The following is a 21,591-nucleotide window of genomic DNA, read 5'->3' as shown; positions in this document are numbered from 1 at the left end:
GAGCCTGATGGGGGGGCCTGATGGGGAGGTGGGAGGGGGAGGGGGGAGGGGAGGTTTATGGGGTGGTGGGAGGGGACCTGGATGGGAAGTGGGAGGGGGGCTAGGAGGGGGAGGTGGGAGGGGGAGCCGGTTTGGCCACTTCCCCGCTATTTCCACACTGCCACAGTCTGGTGGGGAGAGTTGGATGCTTCAGTGGGGTTTTGCCCTCTCCCTGCCCGTTTCTTCAGCTCCTGGATGTGGTGTGCCCTTCTTCTGACCTGGGCATATGCCCCAATGCGCCTGCTCTTTACGGAGCTCTGTGTCTACCGCTATGAACTGTCAGACTCAGGCGAGGCCAGGTCATTTGTGGTTAGAATTTTTTATTCTGGACCCTGTAAATTTCAGCTTAGGTCAGCTGACATTTGACATTTTGCAGATGGTCAGTGTTTTCAGATGATGTGGAATATCCCTGATGCTTTTGTGATCCAAATGATTTTGTGTTTACAAATATGTTCCTGGCCGTAAAATGCCCCACATTTGCCTGAGAAGGGAAACCGGGTGTTACTACTGATGATGGTAAGAGATGGTGCTGGCAGGGACACCAGGGGGTGGGGTCTGACCGGAGCAGAGGGAGCCCCCAGCCCTGCAGTCCAGGCCCTGCCCGCCGGCTGCCAGAACGACTGGGAGCGTGGACCTGGTGGATGCCGCTTACACACGCAGGTTTCACTGGAGCACAATTGTAATTTGTTACCTGTGTGGGGCACCAGGAGCAGGGTCGGGGGGAGGCCGTTGGGTGCAGGTGTAGGAGCTGAGCGCTTGGCAGGCGCAGGGGCCTGGGAGGGTAGGCGCCAGCAGGGTGCGGTCTCTGTCGGGGCACTGGAGCCCTGGCGGAGAATGAGGGGAAGAGGCCTATGTTTAGAAACACCGAAGCTCTCTATTAGCCTCTAACATCAAACAGCAAACCTTGCCTTTGAAAGCTATAAACAGACACGAGAGCCTGCACTTGCTTTGTCATTGGATCCTGCAAATGTGAAAAGCAGTTGTCGGGAGGACCACCGAAGGGACCGGCCAGGGCGCTAGGGTCGGGTTACGTGCGTCTGTCACCCCCCCCCCACACACACACCCGTGTAGTTCAGCTAATAGGTTTAGTCTGTTTTAGCTGACATTCAAAACTGCCATTAGGTGACTAACACGGGCTGGAATTGATTTTCGGTGTATTTCTGATGGTCTCTTGTGTCCTCGTGTGTTTTCTGACTTTACCGCCCGGGCCGCTGTACCTGCATCCTGGCAGAGCTGACCGCAGCGCCAGTGACGGCCCGAGCACCATCCCAGTGGCAGGTGGCCCTGTTAGGATGGAATTCAGAACTCAGAGGCCCCTCTTCCTCCCTGGGGTGGCAGAGAGGGGTCTGCACAGGCATGCAGGGAGTCCCCCACCCTTCTGGGAGGAACAGCCATTGCGGCTAAAACTGGGGGGCCCCATGCACCCCAGAAATGAGTTGTCCTGCTTTTTCCATGCCCAGAGCGTGAGTGGACGGTGCTTGCTCTCGACCATGTTTGTCCCATTTTACCCTGCAGCCGGTTCTGAGCTACTCAGCTGCGAGGTGTGCTCCTTGGGAAACACAGTGAACTTAGGTTCACACGTTAGGAAATACATCTTATTAAAAACAGAACTTTAAAAACATTATCCGTTTCCCCAAGCCAGAGTGAATCTGGTACAACCACATCTCTGCCGTGAAAGGGAAGTGAAGGGCGGCTCCAGCAGGTGCGATGGGCCCAACGCGGGCGTGAGTGCACCCGCCACCCTGCAGATCTGTGGGGAGAGCTCACCTGGGGCGTGACTGGGATGAGTTCACGTGTCCTAAAACCAACTCTTTAAAAGGTACAATTCAGTGGTTTTTAGTATATTCACAAGTGATGAGACCACCACCCCCACGTAGCATGAGAACACTTTCATCACCGAGAAGAAACCCAGCACGCATTCGCAGTTCCTGCCCCGCCAGCCCCCCGCCAGCCACAGGTCTGCCTTCTGGGTCTGCAGGCTTGCCGTGCGGTTGGGTCCCACCTTTGCACCCCTGTGACTGGCATCTCATGCGTGGACAGGGTTTGGTCTGCACTTCTCTGGTGACTGCTGAGCATCTTTCTTTGGGCTATTGGCCATTTGTAGGTCTTTGGAGAAACATCTGTTCAAATCCTTGATGGTCTTTCATGTGTCCCAGGTACAGTCTGCTTTTTGACATGGTTTGTGTTTGTAGGGGAGCCATGGTGACCTTTCACGTACCCTTGGGGGCCACTCAGGCAAAGCCTTGACCTGCCATTCACCTGTGTTTTGAGGTCCCCCAGGAACACAGGAATCCGTGGGGCACTTCGGGTCATCGCCCACACCCCCCTTCTGTCCCCGGGGTGGGTGTCGGGCTCAGTTCCTCACACTCTCCCAGGCGATGAGGTGGGGGCTACCTCCTGCTCCCGCACCTCCAGAATACAGCTGCGGACTGGAGCCCCCTTCGCTTCCCCCTGGAGTTGGCCTCTGCAAGAGGGTGTTGTGACCACAGCTCTGTTCTTTACCTGCTGCTGAGTCGGAGGCGGGGGGTATACAAATGGTGCTGTGCTCTGTTCAGTGACTGAGCCTGCTCCACGGATCCTCCAGACTCCCACCAGAGCCATGGGGTCAGCTGGCTCCAGGCCCAGCCAGTTCTGGCCGTGCTTACACCTGAGCAGACAAGCCCGGTGCCCTTCGGCAGCTGGTAGATGGTGATGCTTTGTGGGGTGAGCTGTCTGCATGCCTGCTGGTCAGTGTGGATCCCAGGCCAGGCCTGGAAAGATCGCGCGTGGCAGGTGAGCTGGTCCTTGTGCATTAAGGTGTGCAGGTACTCCTTGTGTTCTCAGCCCCTGTGGGTAGGTCTGTCTGTCGTCCACGTCTGCAGCGCCCCCTGGGTGACCCAGGGCCTGCGTGAGGGGCACCCATGGCTCGGCAGCCTCCTCCACCTCCACCCTGACCGCGCTCTGCCTTGTTCTCTGGAGGCGAGGAGGAGATTCCACAGCAAGGTGATGCGGGGACCCGAGGGGAGGTGGGCACTGCAGCCATGGGCTGTGTGTTCCAGTCAGCAGACCTGCGTGCATGAGGGATCCGTAACCTGTGCGCCCTGGGTCTGTACCAGTGTGCTCCTGAGTCCATGCCAGTGTGCCCTCCCTGGATCCGTGCCAGGGTGTCCCCCCCCGCCGTCCGTGCCAGCACCCCCCCCAGCCTGTGCCAGCATGCCCTCCCCAGGTCTGTTCCAGATGCCCTCCCTGGATGGGCATGGCCCCCCTGGGTCTGTACCAGCACCCCTACAGGTGCGTGCCAGCACCCCCCCAGGCCTGTGCCAACACCCCCCTCCGGGTCCGTGCTAGCGCCACCCCCCAGGCCTGTGCCAGCATGCCCCCCCATGGGTCTGTGCCAGCCCAGTGCAGCCTCCATAGACTACCCCGTGTCCCTGCTGGTTCAGCTCCTCTGCCTGCATCCCCATAGAGAGGTGCCCAGGCAAAGGGGTGGGGGACAAAGCAGGACAAGTGCCCCTCCCTTTGCTGCTGGTACAAGGTATCTCCCTCCACGACCCTCAGAGGTGAGAGACTGGGGTTGAGCACACTTTAAGGCCCTGCCTGTGACCTCTAACTGTGCATAGTCCTGGCCAGTGGGACACAGAGGCTTTAGGATTCCTGCTGGTTTAGGGACAAGAAACAGGTAGGTAGGTGGATTTATTTTGACACTTTGTAGTTTTAAAATTAGCTGAAACAACTCCAGATTTGTAATTTGGACACACGATCTGCCATTTGGCTCAGCAGCAGGATGTAAATACCCTTGAAATAGGGAGATTTGTAAAGAGTGTTGATAATGTTTCTTGGGAACATAAGACAGATTCTCCACATGGCATGTTAGACGTGTGAAAGCGAGGAGACGCAGACCCTGAGAGGCAGTGCTTCCCGCTGCTTGGGCCCCCAGGACCACGGAGTCCACATGGGATTTCTGGGGCCACGGCTGCCAGGTGATGCCCATGCAGAGCACAGGGCACACAGGCCTCAACTTACCAATGTTTATTTTTTATTTATTCATTTTAAGATTTTAAAAAAATTTATATATATGTTTTTTTTATTGAAGTTTGATTTGCCAACATATAGTATAACACCCAGTGCTCATCCCATTAAGTGCCCCCCTCAGTTTTTTTAAAGATTTTATTTATTCATGAGAGACACAGAGAGAGAGAGAGAGGCAGAGACACAGGCAGAGGGAGAAGCAGGCTCCATGCCGGGAGCCGGATGCAGGACTCCATCCCAGGATTCGGGGATCATGACCTGAGCCGAAGGCAGACGCTCAACCTCTGAGCCACTCAGGCATCCCTAACTTACCTCTGTTTAACAGAAATTTCATGAAAGCTAATTTCATATACCCGGTTCTAGGATGTTTCCTTCCCTTTGGAAACCGTGACCCCTGGTGGGTTCCGATCTTGTCGTCTATGTGAAGTCAGAGGTCGGGAAGTGAAGGCTTTGGGTGCCGCCAGGCTCAGGACAGAGGAGACCCCAGCTGATGCACTGGCTGTTCCGGGCGATGCGTTAGAGCCAAGAGCTGTCCCGTCTCTCTGGTTGTTACATTTTGGAGAAATGGAAGTTGATGATACCTTGGGAGAAAACAGACCCCGTTCTGGACATTATTTTAATCAGGGCCCTTCAGGAAGTTGACATTCTGATACACAGATTGCGGACACAGGACACCGAGCCCGTCAGAACATGAGGTCAGTAGAGGACATGCTGTCCATGCGAGCGACCCTTCACAGATCACAGCTGCAGGTCAGTGAGCAAGAGCCAGGGTTTCCAGAACAGAACCAGAACCACGACGGGGCAGGGACCGCACGCTTCTTTCTCCTGTATTCATGGTCACGATTGAATTAAGTTTGCTAACATGGAGGTGTCTGGGAGGCTCTGTCAGTGAAGACTCCAACTCTTGATTTCGGCTCAGCTCGTGATCCCGGGGTCCTGAGATCAAGTCCCACATGGGGCTCTACGCTCAGTACTCCCTCTGTGCCTCCAACTAGTGCTCTCTGTCCTGTTTCTCTCAAATCTTAAAAAATAAAGTAAAATATATTTCTTACCTCAGAGTTTGAGAACCACTGGGTTTGTTATAGTTTATGTTCTTTCTCCTTCATGCAAACTTGTCAAGCCCAGACGGCGTCCAGCTCTGTGGACTTCTCCAGAAGCCTGGCACACATGCCTGGCGCCCTCCTAGACGGCAGTGTCTGTTCTCTCCATGCCAGGAAGCGCCGGGGTCAGGACTTCAGTGCTTGGCAGGTTCTGCCCCACATTTGGGGATGAGCTTGTCCTCATGCATGTCTGGGAATCGCATCTCTGAGCAGGTGTGAGTAACCTTTCAAGGTGAATCCTTGACCACTGTGGGTTTGGAGACTTGACTGTTGCTCTGACTTGGTTTCTCAATCCATAGACTTCCTTCCAGGCCAGGTCTTCACTACTGTGCTCAGTACCCCTGCACCAGTCACTGAACTTCTGAGTTTAATTTTATTTTGAGATTTTATTTATTTATTTAAGATACAGAGAGAGAGCAAGCGAGAGAGAATGAGCAGGGGGAGGAGCAGAGGCAGAGGGAGAAGCAGACTCCACTGAGCAGGAAACCTGAGGTAGGACTCAATCCCAGGATCCTGAGGCCATGACCCAAGCAGAAGGCAGACATTTCACTGATGGAGCCCCTCAGGCGCCCCTGAATTTCATTTCTTCGGTGGAATCCCTAGACTATGCCCCCAAGGGCACCTATGGGCAGAGACATTTAGGGGAAAGCTCTGTGCCCGTGCGGTGTGGTTGTTCAGGGCTGTTATACCCGTAGACCTTGAGGGACTCCTACCGACGATCTGCGTCAGGGGGTGAAGGTGTAAGGCCACCCTGCTCAGGGGACCTGCCAGTTCTCCTCCCAGGTGGCACCACCAAGCTTTGGTTGAGGGCTGCGGCCGAGTTGGGGAGTGCACAGGCGGGAACTGCTCCCCGACCCCTGCTCCGGGATGTGTGCTTGGCGCTCTGTGGTCCCCATCCCATCTGCAGTTCCGTGATGACCTGCATCTCACCCACGGGAGAAACGAGTTTGGCATGACTACTGGGGTCCTGTTAGAGTGATTCCCTGCTTAGGAGTCTTCCTAGAACAGCGTTGGGTGGGGGGTGGTATTTATAGACATCCTATTTGTTAGGTGTTGGGAGGTCTGGGGAAAGAGCCACCAGGCTTTGAAGCTGCTCTGTGTCAGGCTCTTCCTTGTTGAAGTGCTGGGAGCATCTGAGGTCAGAAGCTGATGGAGAAGGTGGTGACTGGACACTCCAGTGCCAGGAAGGTGATGGGCGGGTCCCCCCTCACAGAGCCAGGCCCCAGCCTCTGTGGCCCGGTGCGTCCCAGGTGCGAGTGCGAGTGTTGCCCTGGGTTTGGAGCATCTGGGTGTCCTCCCCAGAGCCCCGCTGCCCAAGGCTGTACCCGCCCCAGCCTGTCACTAACGCCCTGCACAGCACGCAGCAGGGCCCCATGTGTGCTCTGAGACCACAGCCCCCGACATGGGGAGCCAGCTCCGCCTGGGAGCATCTGCAGAGCCAGCCGCGGCCTTCCCAGGAGCAAGTGTGTGGCCGTGCCAGTCCTGTCCCTATACGAAGAAGGGCGGATGGTTTGCTGGCCCCCAGGGAGCCATGAAGGCTTTACCTGGTGTGGCCACTGATGGTTGCCAATGGGGGTGAAACCGGGCCTTCCCTGCTGACTGGTGTCTGGGCTGTGGTGAGGTGGGCCGTCAGCGGTGTCAGGAAGGTGCCAGCCTGTGTTCTTGCTTCTTTCCTTAGTTGCTCTGATAAGGCAGTGTGATCAGGGTTCTGTTTTCTTATTTTCTGGAACATTCCTGGTCCTGCTCATATGGGCTACACTGGAGAGTGAGAGCTTCGTGCAGAGCCTGAATCTGGTCACAGAAACCCCAGGACTGTACTCGAACTTCACTTAAGGTCGGATTCCAAACTGTGGGATACCCACCCCACGGACAACTGTGATTCTCGTGCAAACACAAATGTGAGGTGATATTTTGCTCATTGTGAGGGAATCAGATATGATAACCGGTTCAGAGGGAGAGTCAGAAAGCACACGTCACTCTGGAGTAAAGGTGGTTTGAAAGTACTGTGTGCACAGCCTTGGAACTGGAGAGGAGTGTGGACTGCCCGTGGTGGGACAGACATGACCTGTGTGCAGAGTCGGCACTCAGGGGCCTGGCGGGAGGGGTGCTGCTGCCGATAGACTCAGCTCTGTAGGGGAGCTCGGTACCCCCCCTCGGGATGGTGGACTCCCTCCTGTGTGTGGTTTCAGCGGGCGCCGTGTCCACTGCTTGACACAGAAGTGGGTTAGGGCGGACGTGGAATGGGCTTCTAACAGCCTGAAGCTGTGTTCGGTCCATGGCGCCTGGAGGACTCTGGTTCTCTTGGACACTGGTATCTCTGGGGTGGCCCACCCCTGCGGCAAGTTAGGGACGTGACGTTTTTGTGTCTGAGATTTTAAGAGGAAGGCTTTCAAATGACTTATTAAAAATCTCTATTTCTAATTACTTTCTTAAAAAAGTCACCTGTACAATTATGACAAAAGCGTTCACACTCATTAAATCTGGTGGTTATTTCTGTACTCTAGAATGTGTGTTTGAATTCCCCATGTGGGGGCACCCTCTCCCCCCAGGATATGTGAGCATGTTTGGAGCATACGACCATCCTCAGTGATGGTCACAGGAGCCAGGCCAGCCCGATGCTGCAGCTCTGTCCCCAGCCCGGAAGGATCCAGCAGCCACTGACCACTGGAACTTGGCCCCCACTTCTAACGGGGCCAGCCCGACAGCCAAGGGGCCCCCACCCACTCAGGGTGCCCTGGTCCTGCTTCAGGCTGAGGTCCTGCCCCGACCTGCCTAGGGAGGGCCCTCTGGTCTGCTTGGACGAAGATCCTTTCTTCTTTCTCCCTCTGGGTTCATCCTGAAGTCTGTGTGTCCCTGGCTACTTGGCCAGTCCCTCCTCGTCACACCCCCACCATGTCCATCCCCATGGCACAGTCAGTGAGAGAACAGGACGGGGCCTGGACCCCTCCCTTCATCGCTGGGAACATGCACGAGGTTTCAGGGCCCGGTGCCCCGGCTTTCCTGACCTCCTAGGCACTGCTCTGCTCTCTTCGTCCTTTACTCTTAGCTGTGGGTGAGACCACATGGTCACTTGGTCTAGTACTGTGACCCGTTTTCAAGAAGCCAGTTGATATTGGACGCTGTTTAGGCCACTCTGCTGCTGCCCGTTCTGACCTCTTCCGGTTGGGGCCCAGGCCCCCACATGGTGGCTCTTGGTTTGGGATTGCTTCCCATCAGATGGCAGGTTCTACTGAAGTCTGAGTGGGCCAGTCTCTGACTTGAGCCCTGCACCCCAGATCCCACAGAACCGCATGTCCCATAAACACAGAGGGACATGGCCCATGTTCAGCCCGTCCCTGAGGCCGCTGGCCATCGACCACCAGCACCACGCCGTCAGGAACACTGCACTACCACGCCCATGAACACAGGTGTGGGGTTCTCGGACACTGATGAATCAATCGATCCAAACGTAAAACATCTTTAGAGAAGGAGGATCAAGGGAAGGAGCCCTGCAGGATGTTCAGGGAGCTGGGTCACTGTGATGTGTGGTGACATTTCCTCCGTGGCTCCTGGCTCACGACAGAGACCCTTTCTCAAAACGCTGCATTCTCCCAGGGGGTGGGGGTGCAGCTGCCATGGGGCTCCGGGCTGCTGAGGGCTGCGGGCGGTTGCTGCTTTCTCCTCTTTCCTGCTCGTCCCGTCTGCCTGTACCCTCCAGGCTCACCCAGACTTCCCCAGAAATTTCCATCCTGCTGCCACTCGGGCCCCGGGGCTGCCGCCTGCAGGGCTGTCTTCCCGCCGTGGCCCTTGACATCCTTCCTGTTTGCTCGTCTACTGTCGTGGGAGTCATGGAAGTGGATCTGATGGGCTTGCTCAGCATAGTCCCAGCCTCCCACCCACCCATAGGTGCATCTGCTCATCCCAGGCAGGTGAGCAGGTGCTGACGCGTGGAGGGCTGACGTGTGGAGGGCTCACGCAAAGGCAGCTCTGGCCACTCGAAGGCCCTGAGAGGAGGCGGCCAACTGAGCAGTTTCTGAAGCCCCTGCCACCATAGCCGCCACTGAGACCTGCCAGGTGAGCAGCGTTGGCAGGTCCCCTGTGAGCCTACCGTGCATCCTTCCTCTTTCGCTGAGGGATGTGCCATTTGCAGAGGCATGACTGTGTGCGTCAGGCACGAGGCCTGTTGTACGAGATCCCACCAGGTCATGTTCCCTGCTGTAGCTTTCACTTCCTGAAACAGTTACTGTGAGACCTTTACATCTGAGTTTCTAGAGCCTACACGGGCGACTGGAAGGGGAAGCGGTTCAGACACAAGGCTGACCTCTCCCTCCAAGAAAATGAAGAAGGGCCAGCAGAAGCCAAGGACGGATGGGAGGCATGCACAGGAGCTGTGTGATCTCCGACGGCGCCGCCACCACCGTGTGTTCCTGAAGTGAGAAGTGGTGAGCTCGTGTGCATGTAGACTGCACAGCCACCCAGGAAGCATGAGTATCTGCTGTATCACTGCTAAGGTGTAACCTGCGTACCACAGGGCTTTGCATGTGTGCGACTCATCAGTGTCTGTTGGAACATGTTCACACCCCCAATCAGAGCATTGTCCTCATCCCCAAAGAAACCATTAGCAGTTACTCGCCCAGCCCTGGGCAAGCCCAGTCTGCAGATCTGCCCGTCCTGGACATTTCACGTGAATGAGACCCTATGGTGCGTGACCTTTTGTCTCCGTTCCTCCCTTTATGTAGTTTCCATGTTCACCCATGCTGTAGCATGCGTCCTCCTCATGGGTGAGTGATGAGTCCGTGTGGGTAAACCAGCCCTCTGTGTCTGTCCATCAGCTGACTGACATTCGGGTTGTTCCCACCTCTTGGCTGCTCCAGACGATGCTGGTGTGAACACACGTGTACACGCAGTTATGTGGACATTGCTTCCATTTCTCCATACACACCAAGTACTGGGATCGCTGGGCCATGTGGCGACTGTGGCACACTTGCCTTTCTGGGGAAGTGGCCACCATCTCCCACAGCGGCTGCACCGCTGCACGATCCCCGCCGGTGACGGGCAGCCCCGTCCCCACAGCCTCCCTGCGTGCCCTCGTCTCCGTTGTCACCGCCCAGGGCACGTGAAGCCATGTGTCCTGGCAGTTTCCGTCCGTGTCTCCCGCCAGCAGGATATGGAACACCAGGTGCCCTGTTGACCAACAGCTTACCTGAATGTTCATTTAGTAATCTGAATGGGCCAGACATTAGGTCCACCTGAGGGAAGGCTGCTCTGTCACAATGGGCGTGGAGGATGGAGGGGTTGCTGTGTGAACAGGAGCTCTCTGCTGACAGAGCCATGTCTATACCCGTTCATGCCGTGACTAGCATTTTAAGAGCTCGTTGGGAACTCACAGTCCATCACACGAACCACAGTGTCTGCCTGTGTGCTTTTAGGTTGGACATAAATAAACTGCATGAGTGAGCGAAGCAGTTCTTTTGTCTGTAGTGTGTTCTGTGCTCTGGAACAAAAGTGGAAGTTTTATTCCTGGCTCACAGGGACAGAAGCACCGGGTCCTCTGCAGTGTGTGGCCGGCAGAGCGTTGTGCCATCACTTCAGGGCATGGCATCATGTGCACACGGACATGCGGGTGGGTACGTTGGGTGAAGACAGCGGCGCCCCGTGGCACACGTGGGGTCTGCTCTCCACTGATCTTGCTCGCTGCCTGAAGCTCTCCTCATTGGTGGTTCTCCTGGATCCTGTTTTCTGGAACAGGGTACCCACCTCACCACCATGCATGCTGGTGATCGCCCAGATGCTGCACTTTCTTCCATCAGCCGCTGTATGTCCTGTGGTTTCCCCCCTCGTTTCTGTTTGTGACAGAAGGAAGACTCCTTCCCCTCCTCTGTGTGAGTCTGGTGGCTTGGGACCTGGCCAGGCGGCAGCTGCCTGTCCGCGGTGGTGAGCCCAGGGCGCTCTGGGCAGTGCGGGCGTGGGTCTGCATGCGGCAGGCCACAGAGCACCGGGGCCCGTTCCCGCAGCTTAGATGTGCACTTGGGATTGGACTCACGGCAGCCTTCAGGGTGTGCGGGCGCTGTCCTCTTGGGCCCCCTGCGAGCTGAGAGAGAGCACCTCCTGCTGGCATCAGCCTTGCATTGCTGATGTGCATCTCCAGCCCCCCACACTGTGGGGGAGGTCCTGGAGGCTGTGTTGGGTGGCAGCGCTGGTCCCGTCTCCGATGAGGCTGGTGTCTCTGTCTCCCTGACCTCGGAGGTTTCATGATGCCCACAGCATCATCCTCAGAGCTCTGCGTGTACCAGTGCTGGACGGCGGACTGTGTGACTGATGTGTGGGTCAGACTGGCTAAGTCACGAAGTTATATAATCGGGGCTGATAAGTTTGTTTGTTTGTTTATTAAAGATTTTATTTATTTATTCATAGAGACACACACAGAGAGAGAGGCAGAGACACAGGCAGAGGGAGAAGCAGGCTCCATGCAGGGAGCCCGACATGGGACTCGATCCAGGGTCTCCAGGATCACGCCCTGGGCTGCAGGCGGTGCTAAACCGCTGCGCCACCGGGGCTGCCCTGGGGCTGATAAGTTTGTTTTCATCACTGAATGTACCGAGAAGCACAGTCTTGCTGACCAAACCAGACACAGAAGTATTGAGCTGCGCGTCCTTATTTAGGGAGCCAGTCAGCCGCGGGACACGTGTGTGACGTGGGTGTGACCCGAGCCAGGCTTTCTCAGGAGCGCCTTGTTGGTCGCGTTGTGTACATGTTCTGTACATTCGGGGTTCTTAGAGCTGGACATTTGTGCAGAGAACAGCCCTCAGAACTCATCTTGGTCTTGATCTGAACCTGGAGACGCTTTCTGCCTGTCAGGGCCGCACGTGAGATCCCCTGCAGGTTCCTGACCTCGGGAAGGGTCTTCCCTTGGGGCCCCTCCCTGGGCCTGCGATGCTGACCACACGGTGAGCAAGGGCAGCTGGAAGCATCACCTCGCGGATGGCCTTGGGTCCACTGAGCTGTGACCTGTTCAGGGCAGCAGGGCCTTCCAGAGGCTGGTGACTTGTTGCTTTTTTGTGTCCTTCAGGGAGCAGGAAGGGAGCGTCCCGATGCCACGCTGAGCTTTCACCCAGTAGGTACATGGTTCCTTCCAGGTGGATTTTTCATTGCAGTGATTTAGGGAGGCCCCGCTGCTTGTTGCTGCTCAGTGTCTTTCCTGGTCACGTCCCTCAGGCAGAAGTAGCATCCCAATGTGCAGTAGGTAAAATAGCTCCACTCTGGGTGTCGTGTGCGAGGCATTGTGATCATATTAAAATAGTGGGTGACCTCTAGACAGTGCGGAGAATTGAAGTGATAGCATTCTTCCTCCTGACTGCACCTCCCTTGAGATGTGGATGTGCTCTGGGCGCAGTGGGTACCTCTGCCTGCCTGCTGGAGGATTGGAGCGTCTGTGGCCAAGGTCAGGCCTGAGAGCCAGTGGCTGGGGAAAGGTTTTCAGGATTTTCATTTTTGTATTAAAAGTTAGGTCTTTATGCTTTTCTTTCCTCTCCTAGTTCCTTTATTACATATTCTTTTTGAACACAAGTACATGAATCCATGGGAATGAGGAGCCCCTGTGGTTGTGTCTTGAGAAGTAAAGGGATACCAGGGACTCTCTTTTCTTCAATCTCACATACAGAGATTTATTTACAAAGCTGTCACACAGGCATTTTAGTCAGCATCCTTGAAATGGTAGCAGGAGGGGCGTGGGGCGGTGGGGGAGGGCTCGCGCTGCCACGGATACGGCCTGGCCCTCGTAGTGCAGGGTTTCTGGGGGGGCCACATCCTGACTTCCTGCTGAGGAGGGGCCACCCCGTTCTCTCCCAGGGTCTTGCGTTGCCCACATCCATACTGAGCGTCTCTGGAAACATGGGTGGGGTTACGGGGCTTGGCTTGTCTGTGCCTCTAGTCTGCTTGGATGCCTCACAAAGCCAGGCCCTGATGGAGGGCGCAAAGGCAGCATTGACAGCGGCTGTACGTGCCGTGCTGCTGGGGGCACAGCCCCACCTGTGGGCTCCTGCCCTGAGAGGGTGGTAGATGGGCAAACATGGGGGCGCGGGAGCAAAAACCAGACCAAGGCGACACGAGGCTCTCGTCCCTCAGCCGGCAGAGACGCGGGTTGCTTGCATTACCCGTCTGTGCAGCTTCAAGAGGGGGGGCTCCCTGCCCACAGTGCGTGGGCACAGCAGCGGGCAGGGACAGACCACCCTGGGCTCCTGCGTGGCTCCTGCTTCACGTCCTGCTTCTGTTCATTGTTGGCAGCAGCAGCCATGAGCGAGGAGCAGACGCTGTCCTCAGGCGCCGTGGAGATGCTGAGGCTTGTGTCTCAGTGACGTGGGAGCCAGAGCTCTGGCCTGACCCACCCTTCCTCCCATCCCATCCCATCGACCCCCACTTCACCCTGCTTACGGCACCCCAGCAGGCCGCCTGGTGGGGCAGGACCCCGAGCTGGGGGGCCAGGGGCTGAGGGGGCTGCTACGCGAGGCTGACTTGGTAGCTGTGGTGTCTTAGGCTCCTCTGTGCTGACAGTGCAGGGTTGGTGGAGGGTTGTAAAGGTCCTTCTGGTCAGAAGATGTTTACCAAGTGCCTGGTGGGCACGACACTTTGAAGAGCACCCCAGCCTTCTCTCTTCCCAGGAGAGCCGTTGAGTAGGGAGATACTGGAGGGCTCACACCTCTGTCCTGAATGCCCACTTTTACCCTCTTGTTAGAGACCTGCTCCATGTTTCCAACGGCTGCTGTCCTTTCTGTTGGAAGCCCGAGGATCCCACTGAGCCCAGCTGCGTTCTTTCCCCTGATGACCAGCGGCTCTGGCTGGGGGTGCAGACCACCTGCTCAGGCCACTCCCGTGGGGGTTGGGTGAGATGGAGGAAGCTTGGGCCTTGGCCCCACACAGGTTCTGTTGATGGGGACCTGCAGTGCAGCTGGCACTCTGGGGAGGAGCTGTCCCTGTGCTAATGCTGCTCTGTATTCTGTAGTGTGCTGGAGAAGAGAACTGGGTGGACAGTCGGACCATCTACGTGGGGCACAAGGAGCCCCCGCCTGGTGCTGAGGCCTACATCCTGCAGAGGCACCCCGACAACAGAATAGTCTCTTCCAAGGTGAGCTGTCTCCTGGGATTCTGTTTCCCACAGGCCCTATGGTTACCATTGCCGTGGCTGCTGCCCACCCCACCAAGCACTGTGGTTGGCGCCCACTCGGGCTGGCCCACTCGTCCTGCAGCTTGTTCCCCCAGCTGGTGAGCCATGCATCCTGTGTGGGCACCACCTGTCCTCCACTTCTCTTTATGCCACGAACATGGGAGGCCTACCATGGCCACTTACGTGTTTGCTGTGTGGCCACATGCCCGTCCCAAGTCCCCAGCCCACACCAGGGGCTCCTCATCTCTGGAGATGACCCTGGATGTCACTGGTGGGAGGAGGTACGTGCATCCACCTGATAGACAGAACACTGAGCATGTGTCCCAGTCTGTTAGGCAGTCAGTGTCGTAACCGCCCCAGGAAGACCATGATTGCGGTGTCCCCACTCTAGTGGAGCACTGTTCTCCTCGACTGGAGAGCAGGAGTGGAACTGTACTTCACACACTTGCAGAGGAACCCCTCAATGGCTCTCCAGAATGGGGTGGGGAATTTAGTAGCCGGCTTTGAACAAACAAGGTAAATGATGGCTTCCCAGATTCTGGAGAACTTTCCCTTTAGAGGTACATGCCTGACTGGCTATGCACACCTATGTGGTGGGTTCACTGGACCTAACATGCCCCAGCCCCCGGTGTGTGTGCACACCTGTGTGGCGGGCACACCTGCTCCATATATGGTTGTCCCATATGTCTAGATGTGCATGGTAGCCCTATTAAATTCTTTGTAAACTATCAAAGATTGCTCTAAGTTTGTTAAGAATATTTGAGAACAGAAAAACCTTTGCTTTTCAAGGCATTTTTTAATGGATTTATTCTATTTAAAACTGTCATAAAAATAACAGTAGTGACGATGATGACAGCAGCTTTAATCACCATAGTCACCGTGTGGACAAGCAGATTGGTCATCACAAAACCCTGAGCAACAAGCATGGCACTCCGTCACCCAAACAGATACATGATGGGAAATGTGACCAAGCAGGACCTTACCCAGGGCAGATCTTGACAGTGGTGACCTGTGTGAATTGACACAGTCTCAGGTAGAGCTTACCAAAGAGCCTGTTACTGGTGCCCCCGAAACAGAGAAGGACTCTCAAACACATTTCTTAAATCAGATCCTGTGCGGCTCAAATGCTTTGAGAACCAGGGACACGCACCTGACACCACTGCCGTGGGCGCTGTGTGAGCTGGTCAGGGCAGGCGGCAGGGCAGGAAACCACCCACACTGCCCTGTGTCAGGCCCACAGGACATTTGTAGGGCCCTTCCGCCACTGGAGGCTTCCTGATGCAGCTGGTCTCTCCCTCCTGGGACACAGCCTGGCCTCGGAAGTCCCAGCCCCAGTGCCTTCCAGTCACTGTGCAAAGTTCTGTGCAGGGCTGCGTGGAGGAACCTTCTAGAAAACACAGCCCCTCATGGATTGGGGTGAACTGAGGGCCTTCTTGATGCATCTGGCAGAATGTGGCTGGAAGCCAAAGGATCCCTTATTTAGGACAGAAAGCCTCATTGATGTTGTGGGGGAGATAACTAAGAGCAGTGGTTTCTACTTCCCATTCTTTTGTCCTCTGATTCAGGTTTTAGAGCCAATCTATTATTTTCATTTTTTTCCCCAAATACTCGCATAGTGACTTGGAGGTGCCTTGTCTTCCTGCCACCTTCTCTGTCCCTGGGGTGGTTCATGGCACCCACCATCCTCGGCTGCTCCACCCACACTGGGATCCCTGGGGCTGCCCTGGTTTCCGACAAAGGCAACACTGCAGGGGGTGCAGGCAGGACTGGTTTGAGACACAATCACCGTGCCCCAGGGGCTTTCACGATGAGTCCTTGTCCTGCAAGCTCCTTCAGAGTGGGAAGAACTGAGTCAACATCCTTGCAAGAGGCAGGTCTGGCTAAGGCCACACAGAAGGTCGGAGCCTGTGTCTCTGCTCAAAGCAGGAGGGGCCCTGTGTCTACGCTCCTTGTTGTTCCAGGAAGGGTTGTCCTTCCTCAGGAGGCCGGGCCAGTGTTGTGGCGCCTGTCCACGGGAGATGATGCTGTGTCATTTAAGGAGAAATCGCATACAGCACAGCCTCTACTGCTCACCAGATTCTGTGCAGAGGAGAAGGCCTGGAAGGCCAAGGACTTGCCCCAAGCTACTGGCCGGGTGGACGGTGGTCTGGATGTCTGTCCGCCCCAGTGGCATCCAGAGCACATGATTGCTTTCATTTAAAAACAACTCAGGATGGATGGGAAAAAAAAAAAAAAAAACTTAATTTGTACAGCCTAAGCCTGGACAGGTCCAGAGAATGTTTGCTCTGACGTGGCCATGTTTTCTCAGGAAGAAAGCTTTTGTCTTACAAGAAGGCTGCTGGCTGAGCATTCATCTGCGCGTAGAAGCCCCTCCTCAATGAGCTTGATCTCATTGACTCAGAGAGCTTTTATCTTGTGAAAAACTACACCAGGGCCGAACAAGCCTCACCAGGCTCAGCTTTGGACCCGCTCCATGGAAGTGCCGAGGTTGGCAGTCAAGGATTGATTAGAGTTGGGTGTCCTTTCTGGGGGAGACATGCTGGGCAGGTGTCTAGGATGAAGAAGAAACCAGAACCTTCTCCCCAGCATGTCCCCCTTGTGGTGCCCAGGGCCTGCTAGAGCTCACGTGCAAGCAGATCCCAGTTCACTGGAAGGCCCAGGTGCTGCTTCGTCAGTTCATAGACTCGTACTTTGGGCACAAAATGCAGGTGGCTCCCCACTCTGTCCGCAGGACACCACACATTAAATACTAGGCACAGGCTATACCGTCACCCCATTCCTCTGAGAAAGCTGTGTCACTTCTGGTCATTGACAAGGGAAGATTACTTTTACCAATTAGATGTGGGCAGATAGTGTTCCTGTGGACTTATGGGTATATCCTGTCTTCCCCAGAACAGCCCACTGCTACCTACACCCTGGCCCATTGGAGAAGGAGCAGCCTCAGGACAAAGCCTGTGGGTCGATTTTTAGCCTCAAGTCTGTATGTGAGCCTGCACCTTCCCCATGGCCCCGAGGCACCAGCAGTTCTCCTCACTGGGCCACCGTGATGCTCACTCATTTTTCCGACGTCAGTATTCCAGAATGGGGCACCTATGGTGCCAGGCCCTGTGGAACACCTGACAGCGTGGCCCCGTGTCCACGCAGACACTCAGCCCCCAGGACTTACGGAAGACGGAGTGTGCGCGGTGGCCCCACAGCATCTGCTGGCCGGCTCTCATATGTCGCCCAGTGCCCAGTTACCACATCCTGCCCGCGTGGAGCCGATCTGCACGCACTCACACACGTTCTGGTCAGCTCCTCAGGTCTTTGCATTTCTTGTCATGTACCACTGGAATTAGTGACCTTCTTTTTGACTACATTAATAAGCAGCAGTAATGACTTGTGATGGTGAAATATTCTGCAAGATAAGGGGGTTACAAAGTGTAATGTCTAAGCAGCTACGCAGCCTCTGTGTGCCCGATTACAAGGAAGCAGTCATTTAAGTGGCTTTCAGTTCCAAATCCAAGCTGGCTCCTGGGCACGCCTGAATTTGGGAAGCTAAAAGCGTTTCAGAAACGGTAGCATTCAAATAGGACAGGACCAGGTGTGCACATGGTCTCCCACTTGGAAGGATTGTAGCAGATGACAATCCATTTTATCTTCATCATACATATAAGATGAAAGTTTTCTCACATGGAAGCTTCCAAGGAAATGTAAGAACTCAGAGAATGGTGTGACAAGTCTCTTATGTCCCTATCACTGGCACTCGGGCATCTGCACCTTGGCGGTCTTCACCCAGTGTTGTGAGGCACATCTTGAACAGCACTGGGTTTTTGTGTTTAGACACTTGAGGAGACAGAAGATGGGGTTTTAAGTAGCTTTTTCCATTGATGTGACGTTGGTACCAAGTAACAGATTACAGGTACATGGGGACATTTTTGATTGATGGGTAGTGAGTGTGGGTGTGGGTCCTGGGCAGTCAGGTTGGTTTCAGGGGGTGGGGCCTTGAGACAGTTCTGTTCTGGGGTCAGGAAATCTGTGAAGGATTGTGAGTCATTCTAAGCCAGTCACAGAAACTCAAAAATGAAACGTAAATGCTATGACTGCCTAGTAACTTACATTTTAAAAAATGATCTCCTTTTAAAAGTTAGTAGAAAATAACTGACTTTTTATCTCATATAAGAGAAAAATTATTTTCCTTTTTTAAAAATTTAAGAAGATTGCTTATGTTTGTACCGTTTGTCAAGCTGTAGAATTTTAATGTCCTGTTACTGTGTGAGCACCAGTTCCAGCCAGGACTTTGATCCTCAACCATCTTTCTTCAGGGCACCTGCTAGTATCATTACTTTATAAGCGAAGAAACCAGAACCCAGTCCTTAAATGACTTACTAAAGTTTACTTGATCTTTAAGTGTCAGGACCAGGTTGGATATGGGGTCTGACTCCACAGAGGCTGCGTATTTAGTAGTGGAATAAACGACAAATGTTTCTGAATTCCATAGAGAAGCCAAATTATCCAGAGGTAGGGTAGCATGTTAAGAATTCAGATTGTGGGCAGCCCCGGTGGCACTGCAGTTTAGCGCCGCCTGCACCCTGGGGTGCGATTCTGGAGACCCGGGATCAAGTCCCACGTCAGGCTTCCTGTAGGGGGCCTGCTTCTCCCTCTGCCTGTGTCTCTGCCTCTCTCTCTGTGTCTCTATGAATAAATAAACAAAATCTTTTTTTTAATATTTTTTTCTTTATTTATTTATGATAGTCACACAGAGAGAGAGAGAGAGAGGCAGAGACACAGGCAGAGGGAGAAGCAGGCTCCATGCACTGGGAGCCCGACGTGGGATTCAATCCTGGGTCTCCAGAATCGCGCCCTGGGCCAAAGGCAGGCGCCAAACCGCTGAGCCACCCAGGGATCCCCTAAATAAACAAAATCTTAAAAAAAAAAAAAAAAAGAGTCTGGGATCCCTGGTAAGGGATCTCAGAGGAGAAGGTGCTAGGGGGTCAGCTGAAGGGGAGTTGTTAGCACTCAGAGGGGAAGGTGCTGGGGGCTTGGCCACGGGTGGGGGGTGGTCGGGAGTATTCCACATGCTAACAGACACCATGGGCAGTGCATTTACTGGAGGATAATGATACCCAGATATTGTTGTTCTCAATGGGGAAGGTAAGGAAACTTCTGAGGCACAGCGGTGCAGTCTGGAGAGTAGGTGAGCGTCAGGACTCCCTTCCTTGTCCGCCCTCCACTCCCTGTAGGCGGAGGAGGTGTGTGGGACTGAGGAGGTGTCGGACACCTGCACCTCAGGGCTGTCTCCAGCCCAGAGCAAGGCTGCTTCTGGTGCTGACTTCTGGTGTACCTTTCTGGGCCAGCTAGAGACACTGTCACAGGCAGGAGGGAAAGAGGGGTGCTGAGCGCATGTGTGTTAACAATCAGAGGTTTGTGTCCTACGAAATGTATTTTAAGGGTTAAACTGTTGTTAAGCTGCTTCCCATGGCATTGAATTACCTGGCATGGGGTAACTCACACTGCTTTCAGAGTATGTGTTCTGTGTTAGGGGTTCACTCTTGTGGTCAACAAATTGATAAAACATATACGGAACACTCTAAATTTTGACTTGTGAGTTTTGTATCTAAAACTAAACATTTTGTGCTTTGACATCCAGTGTTGTCATCCCATAGGAAGGTAACACTGTAAAAAAGTAAAATGTGATCAAAATGACACCTGTTTGTTTTTCTTTTATACAGTACACGTTTTGGAACTTCATACCCAAGAACTTGTTTGAACAATTCAGAAGAATAGCCAACTTTTATTTTCTTATCATATTTCTGGTGCAGGTGAGGCCCACTGTCTTTTTTATCACAGTAAATGTAAAATCGAAATAGTGGCCCTTAATTCTCAGGAGGTCCACTGTGGTTTGCTAACAAGAAAGAGCAAGTACTTGGAGCATTTCCTCTGTTTCCTTCATGGGCAGGCGTGTTGGTGCAGAGAGATGTCTGAGCTGCAGCAGACACGTGAACAGTCTGCCTGTGGGGTGGTTCTGGCCGCCTTCCGGTCCTCAGGGGCAAATCAGGAGTCCCCCCCCCATCCCTGCCCCCCCCTCCCCGGTCATTCGGAGGAACTAGCAGCCACACTGGGCATTGTTGGGTGGATCCTCCTCAGTGTGCCTGGGAGAGAATGAGAAGATAGAGCCTCAGTGAGGGCTGAGTTAGGGAGCAGGGGTCTGATGTGCTTTAAGACTTCTAACCTTGTTTTTCTCGATCATGCAAAATACAGCAGAAGGACTTTCAGATCGTCCCCAACATCATGTTATTCAATGTAATTGAAGCATGGGAAGCCGCACAGTAAAATAAAATAAGATGCAAGCCCCAGTCAGGCTTATGTCTTTGCTGCAGTTGGTGGGGCTTCCTTAAGCAGGTCCCGGAACTGGAGCAAACCACCCTTGTTTCATGGTAAATAGAGTGACTTATCTCCAGGGGGGGATAAAGTGGGTTTATGAAAGAAAGCAGATGTTTTTGTGGGTGTTACAGGCCTGCCAGTCTAAGGTCACTGGGACCTGCTTTGACAGTAGCTCTACAATTCTGCTTTAATTGCAGTTGATTATCGACACCCCCACGAGTCCAGTAACCAGCGGGCTCCCACTGTTCTTTGTCATCACCGTCACCGCCATCAAACAGGTAAGACGTCTGCTGCCTGAAGGGAAGATGGTGCCCTCTTGTTATATAATGTCACCTCTTACCCAAAGCATGGTGATCTGTGTTATAGCTAGTTCATGGGAAGTTTAGCTAACTTGGAGAAATTCATTTTGGTCACCGTCTTAGATTGACACTTGCGCTAAAATAAGAGATTATGAAATGTAGCAGCGAGGGTGGTGTCCTGTGAGTCTGAGTAGGAAACCAAGGTTTTCATGTTCAACATGAAACTAAACAACAAAACTAAAAGACACCCTACAGAATGGGAGATTAAATACAAATAAAATACAAATCAGTCCTGAAATTTCCTAGCCTGTCCACACTCTTGACTGCTTGAATGCTCCAGTCTGAACTGCCAGGATCCACTGTGTGCAGAGTCCTGGCTGCTGTTTCCTAAGCGAGCACATGGACTCCCGCGTGCCTCGGGCTCTTCTCCCTGGTTCTGGTCACTGACAGTGAGAGGACTATGTCTCAGTTATGTCCACTGTTCATCTGGCCATCTTAGTACTCTAGCTATCACCTCAGTCTGGTTCCAGAAAATTCCCATCCCCTTGGAGGGAGGCCCTGTACTAGCGAGCACCTCCCGCCATCCCCGCTCCAAGCTTCTAGCAGTCTGCATCTGTCTGGGCGGCATCTCCCTGGTGTGGGT

General features: G+C 54.2%; 1 protein-coding gene across 8 annotated transcripts in view; it reads left to right on the top strand.

Moving 5' to 3' along the window:
• Positions 1-21,591, top strand: part of ATP11A (ATPase phospholipid transporting 11A) — a 127,139-nt gene that overhangs the window by 49,433 nt on the left and 56,115 nt on the right. For all 8 annotated transcript variants that reach the window (XM_072782355.1, XM_072782350.1, XM_072782352.1 and 5 more), the window contains exons 2-4: positions 14,125-14,247; positions 19,998-20,087; positions 20,847-20,927. In XM_072782355.1, the coding sequence (XP_072638456.1) occupies positions 14,125-14,247; positions 19,998-20,087; positions 20,847-20,927 (294 nt within the window). The remainder of the gene's footprint in view (positions 1-14,124; positions 14,248-19,997; positions 20,088-20,846; positions 20,928-21,591) is intronic.

The sequence above is a fragment of the Canis lupus genome, chromosome 17 (genome assembly GCF_048164855.1).
Source record: "Canis lupus baileyi chromosome 17, mCanLup2.hap1, whole genome shotgun sequence".
NCBI lineage: Eukaryota > Metazoa > Chordata > Mammalia > Carnivora > Canidae > Canis > Canis lupus.
Note: the sequence above shows the minus strand (reverse complement) of the source record. Positions and strands in the feature narration are given on the sequence as shown.